We start from the raw sequence: 15090 nt of genomic DNA on the forward strand, positions 1-15090 counted from the left end.
CTGGTGGTTTTAACTTTGTTTTTAATTTTCTGAGTAATCCAAGGGTCTGTATTTTATGAATCTACAACAGTATAGGTAACATTTTATTGCAACTGAATTTAGTTAAAAAATTATTAGTTTTGGCTGGGCGCGGTGGTTCACGTCTGTAATCTCAGCACTTTGGGAGGCCGAGGCGAGTGGATCATGAGGTCAGGAGATCGAGACCATCCTGGCTAACACGGTGAAACCCCATCTACTAAAAATAAAAAATAAATCAAAAAAATTTAGCCAGGGGTGGTGGTGGTCGCCTGTAGTCCCAGCTACTCCAGCTACGCAGGAGAATGGCCTGAACCCGGGAGGCAGAGGTTGTAGTGAGCCGAGATCCCGTCACTGTACTCCAGCCTGGGCGACAGAGCGAGACTCCATCTCAAAAAAAAAAAAAAAAAAAAATTATTAGTTTTTTGTTAGACCGTTCTCAGTCTGCCTTCTTCATTACCAAACTATATTGTTTTACTCATGCAGATTGACCTTACAGAAGCACAGGAAACTGTACCTTCACGATATCTACATCTGGATGCAGAGAATGAAGTTCTTCAACTTCAACAGACATTATTCTCTATGAAAGCAATACAAAAGCAATGTGAAACACTACAGAAGAATAAGAAGCAGCTGAAACAAGAAGTAGTAAACCTCAAAAGTTATATGGAAAGAAATAGGTTAGAACGTGGTGAAGCTGAACGGCATAAACTGTTGATTGAAGAAAGAGCAAGGAAGGAGATAGAAGAAAAATTAAACGAAGCCATTCTCACCTTGCAGGTTGGTTTATTTATCTGTAATGTGCTTTCATTCATTTCGCTGCAAATTTTATTTTGGATGTATACATTGTACATGTTTTCTCTACTTTCCTTACAGCAATTTGTTTGGTAGACTTCTAGAAGGAAGGTGATATTTGTTTCTCCATTTAAATATTTTTGTTTCCATCATTCTTATAACTAAATTGATCTTCCATAAGAATAATTCTCACTAGAGAATCATTTAATTACTAAAGCCAGTTGGCATAAAACAAGACTAATAGAAAAAGTAAAAAAAAAATTGTGATTTAGAAATTATACCATACTCTTGAACTGCTTTTAAGTTACGTTGTTCCACTTTTAAAATTTTAACTTGGTTCTGTCATTCTTTGGAGAATTGTTCAACAATTCAGATTCAGTTATTAATTCAGTTGGTACTGGTGATAAATATGTTGAGCTTGAGCTTCTTTCTTTCTTCACATTTTTCTTAAAATTGTTCTCTGAATCACATACTTAAAATTGTTCTCTGAATCACTGACTCCAAACAAAAGGAAACAAATACACAGTAATTATTCAGGTTATAATTACTTTTAAAATGTTCCCTTTTAATTTATTTTAGAAACAAGCAGCAGTATCTCATGAACAGTTAGTACAGTTAAGGGAGGATAATACTACTTCAATAAAAACTCAGATGGAACTCAGAATCAAAGATCTGGAATCTGAAATCTCCAGAATAAAAACTTCGCAAGCCAACTTTAATAAAACCGAATTGGAAAGATATAAGGAACTCTACCTAGAAGAAGTAAAAGTTAGAGAATCCTTGTCAAATGAACTCAGTAGGTAAGTCAATATGCAGAATCATAGAAAATAAGTTAAGCTCATTAATTTGCCTTCAAAAGCATGACTTTTAGTGAGACAGGTTCATGAGATTTGTGGGAAGTGAAAGCTAACTAGATCATACAATTTTGGAAAATTGTAAATTATAAATAGTAAATGAACTTAACCTTTAAGTAAAATTGAAAATAGTAAATGAACGTAACCTTTAAAATCTTAGTCCAGGACAGTTCCTGTCTCTCCTGTTTTTGGTTTTATGTGGCTTCCCCCCACCCCTTAATATTCTTATATAGTTAACCTGATCTATTAGGGTTTCAGCTAAATATTTATGAAGCTTCATAATTTAGACAGTGATACCATTATAAAAATTGCTTGTCAGTATTCCCTTAATTCAAAATATTAATGAATTTAATTAATTTCTGGAAGACGACAGCTGAAAACCGAAAGGGTCAAGTACGACTACTCTGGACACATTCTGGCACTCAGTAAATTCACTTTGCTTGATTGTGATCATTAGAGGGTGCCTTGAGAAGAAGTGTCCTGTATAGTTTTTCCAATCCACATAAAGGCACACCTGTGAAGCAGAGAATGATCAACTAGGGTTGAAGGGAAGTATAACTTACTAAGTGATAAAAAATAACACCTTGGTCAGCCTGAGGGGGTATATGGAAGACAGAAAGGGCAGGTCCCACCTCTGATACATGGGCCGCAGTGTTAGGAGCTGATTGTCCTCGATGCTGCTTTAGTTCTCTTTGATTTCAGCAGTCTTACTCTCCCCAAGGAAAAGTCGCCGTGAATGATTCCTCAGTGCCAAATGCTCAATTTTTTCCAGATAATGGGTGAAATATACAAGGGTGGTGAAAACAATTGTTTGAAAATGTCTTTGAGGGAGAGTTTTTTAGACAATCTCTAACAACATGTATTGTTTACTAAATACAAGTATTTCTAGCTTTTATTTTTACTTTTAGTTTTTTCTTGTATATATTTAAGGAGTACAACTTGATGTTTTGATATATTTATACGCAGTGAAATGGTTATTTTGTCAAGCAAATTAATATCTTCATCATTTCACATAGTTACCCTTGGAATACAAGTAATTCTAATAGCATCCTTGAGAATCGTATAAGTAGAGTCATTCCAGATGGGCAACAAGTGTTAACTATGAAGCCATACGTCATTGATAGTCTTTTCTGTCCCCTCCCTCTCTTTGAACTACTTGTTTGTTAGAAATCCCTCTAGAAATAGATGTACTTCTTTAGAACAATGTTAAAACTATAATTGGATACAGTAGGCATGCTCTAACACATTTTCAGAGTTAAAACACAGCTTATGGTATATTCCATTTACTCTTAATGGCAACTTTTAGAACAATCGCAGTCATTTAGGAATCATTTAGGAAAAAATGAAATACTAAGCATTTGTCTTTTGCAATCTTCATAGAGCTAATGAGATGATAGCAGAGGTCAGTACGCAACTTACTGTGGAGAAAGAGCAGACCAGATCCAGATCTCTATTCACTGCTTATGCTACAAGGCCAGTCCTAGAGTCACCTTGCGTTGGAAATCTTAATGCTAGTGAAGGTCTCAACAGAAAACATATTCCAAGAAAAAAGAGGTCTGCTCTTAAGGACATGGAGAGCTACTTGTTGAAGGTTAGCTATCTTTTTTCCTTTGGCGTTCAGATTTCTGATATAATTCTTGTATGTTATTTGGTAAAATACTCAGTTACTTAATTGTCTTGTGTATGGTAAGTAAAAGTAATAATTACCTGTGTTAATAAAGAGAGGAGACAGAAATTTTACAGTTATTTTTAAGTCTCTGGAGCTCTCATTCATAAGAGATTACTCCTTTGTTAACTTTATTTAATAAATGTAACCAAACTGACACATTTTAAATTTTTTTAAAAACTGCATTTAAGTTAGATTTTAACCAAAGGTTTACTTTGATGTGCTTTGTCTTACTAATTGATTTTAGTTTGTCTGGGGTTCACTTTTAATGGGTTTAGTGTGCCTGGGGTCACTTTTAAAGTTTTTCTGCATCATCTCAGGTTTTCTACCCGTCGTCATATGTGAATGATTGGTGTCCAAACACTAACCACCCATGGATGTTTATTATTTAAAAGGACCCAAGGTGAATACTTTTATATGTTATATAAACCTGCAACACTTGATTAATCTGTTCTTTAAGTTAAAAGTTTTGTGATTTTCTTACATGAGTACATCTGTAATTGCTATTGCACTTAATAGTGTTTTAATCCCAATTTTAGTAAAATGTGTCTGTTGCTATGCAATAGCACAGTGGTTTTGAAATAGTTAAATCAAATAAATATTTGAATTTTTAAAGTAAAGCTCACATAAGTTTTGTCTCTCTACCTGGCCATAACTTTAGTAATTGATGACTAAGATGGCAATGGTATCTAGAGTCCTTCAATAGCAAATGTGACCAAACAGAATCAGTTCTATTCTTAATACCCCAAATTCCATGTAAAGCTGCACATGAACATCTCCCCTGGACATGTAACAGGAACCTTTTAGTTCAACCGTGTGGTTTCACTCAGAGTAAGAGTCTATTTCTGGGGATTTCAAAATGGATCCAAAAATGACGAGCTGTATCAACTATAGAGTTGGTAAGGAAAAAAAAAACAAAACGTAGTTCAACTATGCTTGACCCAGATTAAGGTATTTGTCTAACATTTGTCCATTTTTCAACTGAGGGAAAATTACAAAAACTGGGCACAGTGGCACACACCTGTAGTCCCAGCTGCTCCTGAGGCTGAGGCAGGAAGATCACTTGAACCCAGGAGTTCAAATCTGCAGTGCGCAATGATTATTCCTGTGAGTAGCTACGGCACTGCAGCATTCCAATCTGGGCAACATAGCAAGATTCTGTCTCTTAAAAAAATTACAAAATCCATAAAACATTTGTTTGAACAACAATAAATAAATAGTTTTCTTTGTGTATATTGTTGTTTTTAAAATTTTCAATCGATGCACATTGGCTTATAGTTTTGATGTTTTTATGATCTCCTTAGCGCACAGAAAAGTAGCGCAGGCCCACATGGAATGAACCTCAACCTTGTTGTGTTTACCTGGCTATTTCGTGTCCTAACAAATCATAGAAGAGCAAATCTAAGGTTTCTTAGATAGCATTGTGGCCAAATAGCTTAAAAGGGAATGCATTAAATGATTGTTTTAATACATAGATTACAAGAGCCCAGCTAGCTGATATTTTTAATCATATTGTTCGCTTAGGTTTTATTTTTCTGAAAAAAATGAGATTTCAGCGTCCAAATGCCTCAGTCACGAAATTGTACCACTGGGTACTAATGGGAAATGAATGTTAAATACGTCTGTAAATGGTTAAGCAAGATGCAAATATAATGTTCTTATTAGTACTATGAACCCCCAAAATTTGAGACAAGTCTCAATTAATTTAGAAAGTTTATTTTGCCGAGGTTGAGGACACACATCCGTGACACAGCCTCAGGAAGTCCTGATGACGTGTCCAAGGTGGTTGGGGCACAGCTTGGTTTTATACATTTTAGGGAGACATGAGACATCAATCAATATATTTAAGAAGTACATTGGTTCACTCTGGAAAGGCGGGACAATTTGAAGCAAAGGGAGGAAGACTGGTAGCGGGGAGGGGGCTTCCAGGTCACAGATAGGTGAGAGACAAACAGTTGCACTCTTTTGAGTTTCTCATTAGCCTTTCCAAAGGAGACAGTCAGATCTGCATTTATCTTAGTGAGCAGAGAGGTAACTTTGAATAGAATGGGAGGCAGGTTTGCCCTAAGCAGTTTCCAGCCTGAGCTTTCCTTTTAGCTTAGTGATTTTGGAGGCCCAAGATATTTTCCTTTCACAATACTTACCAGAAAAACAAGGTAATGTATCATTTTACAAGATGGTGCTGAGAGAGTATAAAAAGCAGATGTAGGCCGGGCACTGTAGCTCAAACCTATAATCCCAACACTTTGGGAGGCCAAGGTGGGTGGATCACCTGAGGTCAGGAGTTCGAGACCAACCTCCAACATGGTGAAACCCCGTCCCTAATAAAAATACAAAAATTAGCTGGGCATGGTGGTGTGCGCCTGCAGTCCCAGTTACTTGGGAGGCTGAGGCAGGAGAATCGCTTGAACCTGGGAGGCAAAGGTTGCAGTGAGCTGAGATTGCGCTGCTGCACTCCAACCTGGGCGACAGAGCAAGACTCCATCTCATGGGTGGGGGAAAAAAATAAATAAAATAAATAAAAGCAGATGTGATGCAAGGGAAGATTTTTGAGGAACTTTTTTTTCTTAATTTCTGTTTTGTGGGGAAGGGGGTGTTCATTTTTTAGTATTTCTAGATAAGTAGAAAATTTGTTTGTTTTAAAGTTAATGTTAATGTAGTAGTTCCAAGGCATACCTAGTTTCCTTGTGGGGCATTTTTTGCCCAATCATGTTAGATTTACTAAAAGAGATTTAAAAGCATGATTATATCAAGATGTGAGTGCTGGGTGCGGAGGCTCACACCTGTAATCCCAGCACTTTGGGAGGCCGAGGCGAGTGGGTCACTTGAGGTCAGGAATTCGAGACCAGCCTGGACAACATGGTGAAACCCTGTCTCTGCTAAAAATACAAAAATTAGCCTGGCGTGGTGGTGGGCGCCTATAATCCTAGCTACTCGGGAGGCTGAGGCAGGAGAATCGCTTGAACCCAGGAGGCAGAGGTTGCAGTGAGCCAAGATTGTGCCACTGCACTGCAGCCCAGGTGACAGAGCAAGACTCCATCTCAAAAAAAAAAAAGATGCAAAGGCATGTCTCCATAATCACACCTTGGAAGAGTTCTTATACAGCTGTTGTCTACAGAATTTTGAGAGTTACAGAAAGAAGGTGCCTTCTAGAGTTGCTAGGAACTTAAGTATTTCCTATAGGAAAACATCAGCTAATACAAGGAGGAGGAGGTAACATACCATCTAAACTGAGATTTACAAAAAAAGGTAGGGGGTGGGGCGGGTTTCTGGGTGGGGCGGGTTTCTGGGTGGGGCATTACAAAACAGGATATTTAGAAATTTTTAGCTACGATTTTCAAAAGCAAAATGTTAAAAATAGCACTAATATTGGATCTGTTTATACATCTCCTTTATTTGCAAGATTTTAACACTTTGGACTATTCCTACTGTGAAGTGCTATCGTACTCAGCATTTTCTCTAACCTCAAGAAAAATGGTTATAATTTTGTATGAAATCACACACCAGAGAAATAATATAACTGGTTGTTGAAACAAGTTTTCTCTACATTCATGACAGTTAGTATTTATTGCATCTCTCACCCCATTATATGAAGTCTAGAGTCTGACTGTTCCCAGACCAAACTGAGAGTCGGGCTGCTATTTATCATGGTCCAGTAATGAGATGCAGATGAATTGGGAAGAGAGGTTTTATTTTCTGCAACCGGTTACAGGGTTACAAGGAAGGCCTGGAAATTATTACCACACCAATTCAAAATTACAAAGTTTTCCAGAGCTTATATACCTTCTAAGCTATATATCTACATGTAAGTGTGCATTCGTCTGTAGACATAAGTGATTAACTTCTTTTAATCTATAACTAAGATCTAAGTCCCGCAGACCTTCCTCTGGAGCTTCAGTAAATTTATTTAATCTAAATGGGTCCAGGTGCTGGGGCGGTTACCCTTATCTTGTCTCCTGCTAAATCATGGAGGTTTGGGAGTTCCATTAGACCCCCAATAAACTTATTTGTGGAGGCCTGGGGGGTTTCTTCAGATCCCCAATAAAACTTGTTTAATACCAAACAGGTCCTATTAAGAATTCCTTCATTATTTTGTCATACTTTAAGGCCCAGGGAAGGCCTAGGCAAGATTCTTGGTGGGCTTTTGTTACATTCCAGCCTGTATAAAGGCACTGGCTCTTTCAGCTTTTAATGTTTAACTTAACTACTCAGTCAGTGCCAAAGCAGTTGTTATGGAGGCCTGCATTAGTGAGACCTGGCCTGCCACATAGCCTTGCCACTTAACACCATTGTAGTGATAATAGATTGCTATGCCTATGTTTTACTGATTTTTACTTATAGGTTTCACATTCTAGATTAACCCTGGGATCCTTTGTCCTGTATATCAGAAGTACTTTTTATAGTTTTATTGGCTCCTTATTTTCCAGCCTGTAATCTCAAGTATAATTTAGCAGTAGCCTGTCAATAAGTTATTGCTGAAGAGTGAACTTTGTATTTATTGGACTTTGCCATTGGTACTGATTTCACTATATTTCTTTAAAAAAATTTTCTAACTCCTCCCCTCTTTAAAGTGGAGGTAGTTGTGAAGAATGTATGGTAAGATTAGAAAAGTCAAGGAAGAAGAAACTATTTCTATAAGTGTTATACAGTCATCTTTCTTGTTCAGGCTGTGGTGGATAGGCAGCAAATGGTGCTCCTCCTTCCCTTCTGAGTTCAGAACACAGGAGTCAGATAGATGGACATCAACACACTAGCTCTATTGCAGACTCATGATAACTAATGGGAGGATGTGGCTCAGATGTGCAGCCACAGTATTTTATGCCAGATTAGGCACTAACCCACAGAGTTTTAAGTGGAGAAAACAAATGCTTGACACCCATCGCAGGTGCATGCTGCTTACTGCAGAGATGACAGCAGACCTGAACTCATGTCACTGTGGGCAGACACACCTTTTGAAAGAGACCCTGAGCCAAGCAAGCACACTGTGTGCTTTGCCCAAATTCACCCATTAGGTAGATCTGATATCCTCTCAAGAGGAAGCTATAGGTAGAGAGAGTCTAAGTCTTCATTTGAAACCTGAGGCCAGGAAAATGAAGGTTCTCCTATCATTTATGGCTGGATTTAAGTGATAATTGAAATTAATCCCATGTCTTTGTATGTACAAATTAATGATGAGAAGTTGGACAGACGTATGCTAGACGGTAAAGAGAAATCTGTTTTGTGTTTTCAGTTTTTCTATAAATAACTCACAACATGGATAATTGACTTGATTGATTTTCCTAAACCACGTCTTATTTGGAGGAGAATGAATAGTTCTTTTAAGGAACAGTTTTCTTAATTTCTGCTTGCTTGGTTCAACTAAAGATTTTCTCCTTCAAGTTTTCTGTTCTGCGGTTTGAAAAATGGGTTCTTTATAAATTGAGTGTCTTGCCTGGTACTAGCCAGAAGTTATGATATTAATTGTTCTTTAAATTTGATTCATAACTTACAAATTTGGAGAGCTACTATTTTTTGTCTCATGCTTAAACATTATAGAGCATCATGACAGTTTATAGATGCATTTTCTCTTTTTTGTTGTTGTTGTTGTTTTTGAGACAGAGACTCACTCTGTCTCCCAGGCTGGAGTGCAGTGGCGTGATCTCTGCTCACTGCAACCTCTGCCTGCCGGATTCAAGCGATTCTCCTGCCTCAGCCTCCTGAGTAGCTGGGACTACAGGTGCACACCACCACGCCTGGCTAATTTTTACATTTTTAGTAGAGACGGGGTTTCACCATATTGTCCAGGCTGGTCTTGAACTCCTAACCTTGTGATCCACCCAATTCGGCCTCCCAAAGTGCTGAGATTATAGGCGTGAGCCACCACACCTGGACTGTATGAGTTATTTTTTTATTTTTATTATTATTATTTTTTTTGATGTGGAGTCTCACTCTGTCACCCAGGCTGGAGTGCAGTGGCACGATCTCGGCTCACTGCAAGCTCCGCCTCCTGGGTTCATGCCATTCTCCTACCTCAGCCTCCTGAGTAGCTGGGACTACAGGCGCCCGCCACCATGCCTGGCTAATTTTGTGTATTTTTAGTAGAGACGGGGTTTCATTGTGTTAGCCAGGATGGTCTTGATCTTCTGACCTTGTGATCCTCCCGCCTCGGCCTCCCAAAGTGCTGGGATTACAGGTGTGAGCCACCGCGCCCAGCCTGAGTTATTTTTAAAAATCTGTATTTCTTTTCTGAATATGAAGGAAGGTGCTGGCATAGAATAACTCCAGGCTCAGTGAAAGATCTGAAGCCCACTCCTACCTTGTAACTAATTGGTTTTGTGACCTCAGGCAAGCTGCAGTCTCTCTGAGCCTGTTTTGTTTCTTATGTAAAATTAAGGACTTTGACTAAATCAGTGACATTCATACGTTTAAGTAAATCTCTTTTTTTTTAAGAATGGAACATTTTTACATTGCATAAAACCACATTATAGAAAACAAGTAGTGCTGTCTGACTAAAGGAAGGATCAGTGCTCTGAAGCTATGACTTTCTTATCCCTTAATCCTTCAGCATCCTCTGTGGAACCTTAGATTTCTGTGGGACATAGCTTGAAAAGGATCATTTCTTGAATTATTACTTTTATAAGGCCTGGATGGTAATGCTGTTGTCATGTTACCTACTCTATAAAGCCTATCTATAATGTTTTTGTCACAGAAATGTTATGGAAAGGAGTCTCAAAATATTGGTAAACCTGTTAGTAAAACAAAAAAATCGACTTGACACCTAAAATTTGTAAAGGCATTAGATATCATTACCTTTATCACCACAAACTATCTCAGACCCTGTTCTAGGCATTTAGTGAGAGAATACCTATTCTAAAAAAAAATTAAATAAGAGCACTCTAGATAGGGACACTGGCAATAAGTTTGAAATATTCCCACACCTTTCATAATTAAGTAGCTAACTGTAACTTGTCAGATGCTTAAAAAATGGGTACTAATTTCTGAAAAGAAATCAAAGTTGCAGTTAAATAACTCTAAATTGTTTTCGTAGTTTTTAATTCTAGACACTCATGAATCAAAGAAACTAAGATTGAAAACTGGCTCTAACCTGTATTTATCCTTGTTTTTATGTAAATTTTCTGAAATCTTTGTGTCCATATGAATGAAGAAATGTTAATCATAATAGCATAATATTTTTAATCTTTTGCCAGTGGAACTTTCACATGGCATCACAACAAGACTGCTTTCTTCAAGTATGTATTAAAGATTCTGTGCTGAATTAATAGCAAAGAACATACTTTGAAATTATTATTTTCTGAAAGTGGAGAATGGAGAGTTCATTGTAAGGAACTATTCATTAAAGTGAAAAACTGGTTAGACCTTGATAAAGGGCAGAGTTTTGATAAGAATGGGAAAGTAATGCATTCGTTGCAGAATATGACTTGAATTGTGTAACCTCTGTACTAATAAGGGAAAACATCACACTTTTGAAATGACATAGATCCAACAGACCAATATTAATTGTACTTTTGTGAGATTAATCTAAACAGCATAACACATATATGTTCTCCATTATCTAAACTTAAAATAGGTAGGAATTTATATGATATTTTTAATTTAAGCAATCTTCAAGTTAGGTCTAGTCTGTAAAAGTATTATTTAAAGGCCACATTTTGTAATTAATGCTCCTTACCATGATAATGTCTCTCTTAAACGTTATAAATAATATTTGACTTATTTCAGATGCAGCAGAAGTTGCAAAATGATCTAACTGCAGAAGTAGCAGGTATGTTACCAAAATTTAAGAATTAAATTTAGATTAAGTAATATATATCTGAAATAAACTGCAAACGACATCCCTTTCCGTTCTTGGGCTAGTAGATACTACGTTAAATATTCTTTCATATACATTTAATGAAAGATGTGAAAACTTGAACATGTATAATGAAGAGCATACTTATGCCTCATGAATTCATCACGTTCCATAGCTTGAAAAAAATAGCTCAAGAAGTCTGGCTCTACTCTTCACTTCTGCCATCCCTATGGAATTGTCAGCCAGCACACAGAAACGGTTCTCAGAAAACAGAGGCATCATCAACTTCTCAGGGTTATGGTAGTGATTTTTAAGGCCAAAACATCCCAGTCTCATCTAGTAACCTATTCAAGCAGTTACAGTTTATAAGCAGTCGCTTGAGAGGTAACACTTTAAATCTGCAGTCATTTACAGCGTCATTGGTTTACTTTTGCCCTCAGAAAAAGTTCCAAATTCCTTAACATGTAATATAAACACCCACATTCATTTGGTTCTTGTCAAGTTACTCAGGCTTATCTCTCACCACTTACTTTACTCTGCCCCTTTGCTCTAGGATCCAGCCAAACTGGACTGCACAGAATTCCACAGTGCTCGTCCTTCTCCTCCAGCTCTTTGCACTTGCTTCTTTGCTCTATCTGCCAACCTTTTTTTCTCATCCTTCAGCTATCCACTAACCATGCCTCCACCGAAAAGCCTACAATATCGAGACAAAACTGGGATAGGTGTCCCTCTTGCATTCCAATAGTGCCCTGTTTTATACCTGTCAGGGTATCTATGACTTGGTATGGAAATTGCCTATTTGTCTGCTTTTTCAGGTTATAGCATATGATTGCTGAGGGGTGGACTGTATCATCTTCATCTTGTAACTCCAGGGCATAGTCTAGTACCTTAGCATGTGGTTGTTGAATAAATGAATGAAGAATGAGAAAACCAGAAGCTGTGATACACAACCACAATGATCATTTAGTGTGCAACTATGGGCAGATTCTTATCTAATAATAAGTTAGCATTGTAGTCATACATACTTTTCATTCTTGTTAACACTGAAAAAGCTCTCAACTCTTTTTTACTGATTTGCACTTAGTTAACTATGAAATATATAGAATATAATTCTTTGGCCAGGCATGTTGGCTCAAGTTTGTAGTCCCAGCACTTTGGGAGCCTGAGGCAGGCAGATCACTGGAGCCCAGGAGTTTGAGAGCAGCCTGTGCCAACATGACGAAACCCTGCCCCTATAAAAAATACAAAAGCTTGCCAGGCACAGTGGCTCATGCCTGCAGTTCCAAGTACTTGGGGCTGAGGCAGGAGAATTGCTTAAGCCTGGGAGGACGAGACTGCAGTGACCTGTGATCACACCACGGCACTCCAGCATAGGTGAAAGAGTGAGACCCTATCTTAAAATAATAACAACATTAATAATAATAATAATAATAAAATTCTTGCTTTTTGTTTTCAGCTGCTACTAAATATGGATCCTATATAGCTTCTTCTCTAGGATTTACACACAAGGAAAATCTGAATCAAGATCCAGTTTTGGAAGTAACAAAAGAATATGCACAGATTTTTAAGAAGAAAATACATACTCTGAAAGATAAGGCAATTTTATTTGGGCTATTCACATGATATTTTGTTTCCCATTAAATATATGATGTGAACATTTTTACTAAAGGGAAATATTCTATATTATACATGTCTGATGAAAGTTTATATAGTATTTTAAATAATGTTTCTTGGCCTCTTCAGCTAACTTTTAAGTGGATTTTGCAAATGAAAACCAGTATTACTGAGTTTTACATACTCGAACTGCCCAAATGTTAGCTGTTTAAACAGCCAAATAATCAAGTTGCCATTAATAATTTAGTGGAGCCAATTGATGGCTTGTTTGTATTTTATAATTTTATCTTTATACATAGTGATGGATTTTAGTTTAGATAGACATCATTTTGGTATACTGGTACTGTGGTCATTGTCAATGTTTGGATGTATTACAATTGTTATAGTGCAATCAAACTTAGATAATTTTAATTTTAAGCACTGATTTATTTAGATCTTTCCTTGTGGAAAAATAAGGTTTGCCTAAGGCTTTTTGCTTTTTTATTTATTGTTTCATTTCTTTATTAGATTAACTTTTGGGAAACAGTCTTAAAATTGGAGAAAATTTCCACATTTTAGGAAAAACAACTTTCCCCCTGTGGGCCATTTGAGAGTAAATTGCTGACATTATGCCATCACATCTGGTATGTGGGTATTCCCACAAGTCAGGACATTTTATATAACTACTTCATAATCAGAAAGTTAACATCAATACATTTGATCATTTAATTCTCAGTTTCTTTTCAAGTTTTCTTAATTGTCTATAATGTTCTTTGTAGCAGAAGGATCCCATTCAGGTCCGTGAATTTCATTTAGTTGTCATGACTCTTTCAGTCTGGAACAGTTCCTCAGTTTTTCTTTGACCTTTGTGACCTTAAATCTTTTGAAGAGTAAAGTCCAATAATACAGAATGTCCCTCCATTGGATTTCTCTGAATTTTTTTTATGATAAGATTTAGATGATAATTTTTTTTTGGCAAGAGTATCACAGAAGTTATCCCATGATCTTCTCACTGCATTCTATCAGGTGACCTGCAATTATTATTATTTTTTATTTTCGTCTTTTAAGTTCAGGGGTACATGTGCAGGATGTGCAGGATGTCCAGGTTTGTTACATAGGTAAATATGTGCCATGGTGGTTTGCTGCACAGATCATCCCATCACCTAGGTATTAATAATAGCCCAGCATCCATTAGCTGTTCTTCACGATGCTCTCCCTTCTCTCACCCGCTACCATCCCACATGCCCCTGTGTGTGTTGTTCCCCGCCATGTGTCCATGTGTTCTCATTATTCAGCTCCCACTTGTAAGTGAGAGCATGCAGTATTTCATTTTCTATTTCTGCGTTGGTTTGCTGAGGATAATGTTCTGCAGCTCCACCCATGTCCCTGCAAAGGACATGTCTCATTCCTTTTCATGGCTGCATAGTATTCCATGGTGTATATGTACCACATTTTCTTTATCCAATTTATCATTGATGGGCTTTTAGGTTGATTCTTTGTCTTTGCTATTGTGAATAGTGCTGCAATGAACATACGTGTGCATGTATCTTTATACTAGAATTAGTTATATTCCTTTGGGTATATACCAAGTAATGGGATTGCTGGGTTAAATGGTATTTCAAGTTCTAGATCTTTGAGGAATCACCACACTGTCTTCCACACTGGTTGAACTAATTTACACTCCTATCAACAGTGTAAAAGCATTCCTGTTTCTCCATAATCTTGCCAGCATCTTTTCATTTTTTTGATTTATAGCCATTCTGACTGTTGTGAGATGGTGTCTCATTGTGGTTTTGATTTGCATTTCTCAGATGATCAGTGATGTTGAGGTTTTTTTGTTTGTTGGCTGCATGTATGCCTTCTTTTGAAAAGTGTCTGTTTGTGTCCTTTGACCACTTTCTAATGGGGTTGAGTTTTTTTTTCTTGTAAATTTGTTTAAGTTCCTTGTAGATGCTGGATATTAGACTTTTGTCAGATGGATAGAGTGCAAAAATTTTCTCCCATTCTGTAGGTTGTCGGTTTACTTTGTTGATAGGTTCTTAATGCTGTGCAGAATCTCTTTAGTTTAATTAGATCCCATTAGTCAATTTTGGCTTTTGTTGCAATTGCTTTTGGCATCTTCGTCATGAAATCTTTGCCCTTGCCTGTGTCCTGAATGGCATTGCCTAGGTTTTCTTCCAGGATTTTTATAGTTTTGGGTTGTAGATTTAAGTCTTTAATCCATCTTGAGTTAACTTTTGTATATGGGTTAAGGAAGGGGTCCAGTTTCAATTTGCTGCATATGGCTAGCCAGTTCTCCCAGCACCATTTATTAAATAGGGAATCTTTTCCCCATTGCTTCCTTTTGTCAGGTTTGTCAAAGATCCCATGGTTGTAGG

At 37.2% G+C, this 15090-nt stretch overlaps 1 protein-coding gene across 1 annotated transcript; it reads left to right on the top strand.

The window, feature by feature from the left end:
* Window positions 1–495: 495 nt before the first annotated feature.
* LOC101126875 (putative coiled-coil domain-containing protein 144C) lies at window positions 496–12805 on the top strand. The gene is made up of 5 exons (XM_031010932.3): window positions 496–795; window positions 1390–1610; window positions 3045–3255; window positions 11050–11092; window positions 12576–12805. The coding sequence occupies exons 1-5, from the start codon at window positions 496–498 to the stop codon at window positions 12740–12742; spliced, it is 942 nt and encodes a 313-aa protein (XP_030866792.3). The 3' UTR covers window positions 12743–12805.
* Window positions 12806–15090: the final 2285 nt, after the last annotated feature.

The sequence above is a fragment of the Gorilla gorilla genome, chromosome 4, assembly GCF_029281585.2.
Source record: "Gorilla gorilla gorilla isolate KB3781 chromosome 4, NHGRI_mGorGor1-v2.1_pri, whole genome shotgun sequence".
Lineage (NCBI taxonomy): Eukaryota > Metazoa > Chordata > Mammalia > Primates > Hominidae > Gorilla > Gorilla gorilla.

What these genes read in the sequence shown, in the direction of transcription:
- LOC101126875 (XM_031010932.3), top strand. Translation starts at nt 496, where the DNA reads ATGCAGATTGACCTTACAGAAGCACAGGAAACTGTACCTTCACGATAT. An exon ending in TTGTCAAATGAACTCAGTAG is followed by an intron (nt 1,611 to 3,044) that starts GTAAGTCAATAT and finishes CAATCTTCATAG; the next exon opens with AGCTAATGAGATGATAGCAG. An exon ending in TGGAGAGCTACTTGTTGAAG is followed by an intron (nt 3,256 to 11,049) that starts GTTAGCTATCTT and finishes GACTTATTTCAG; the next exon opens with ATGCAGCAGAAGTTGCAAAA.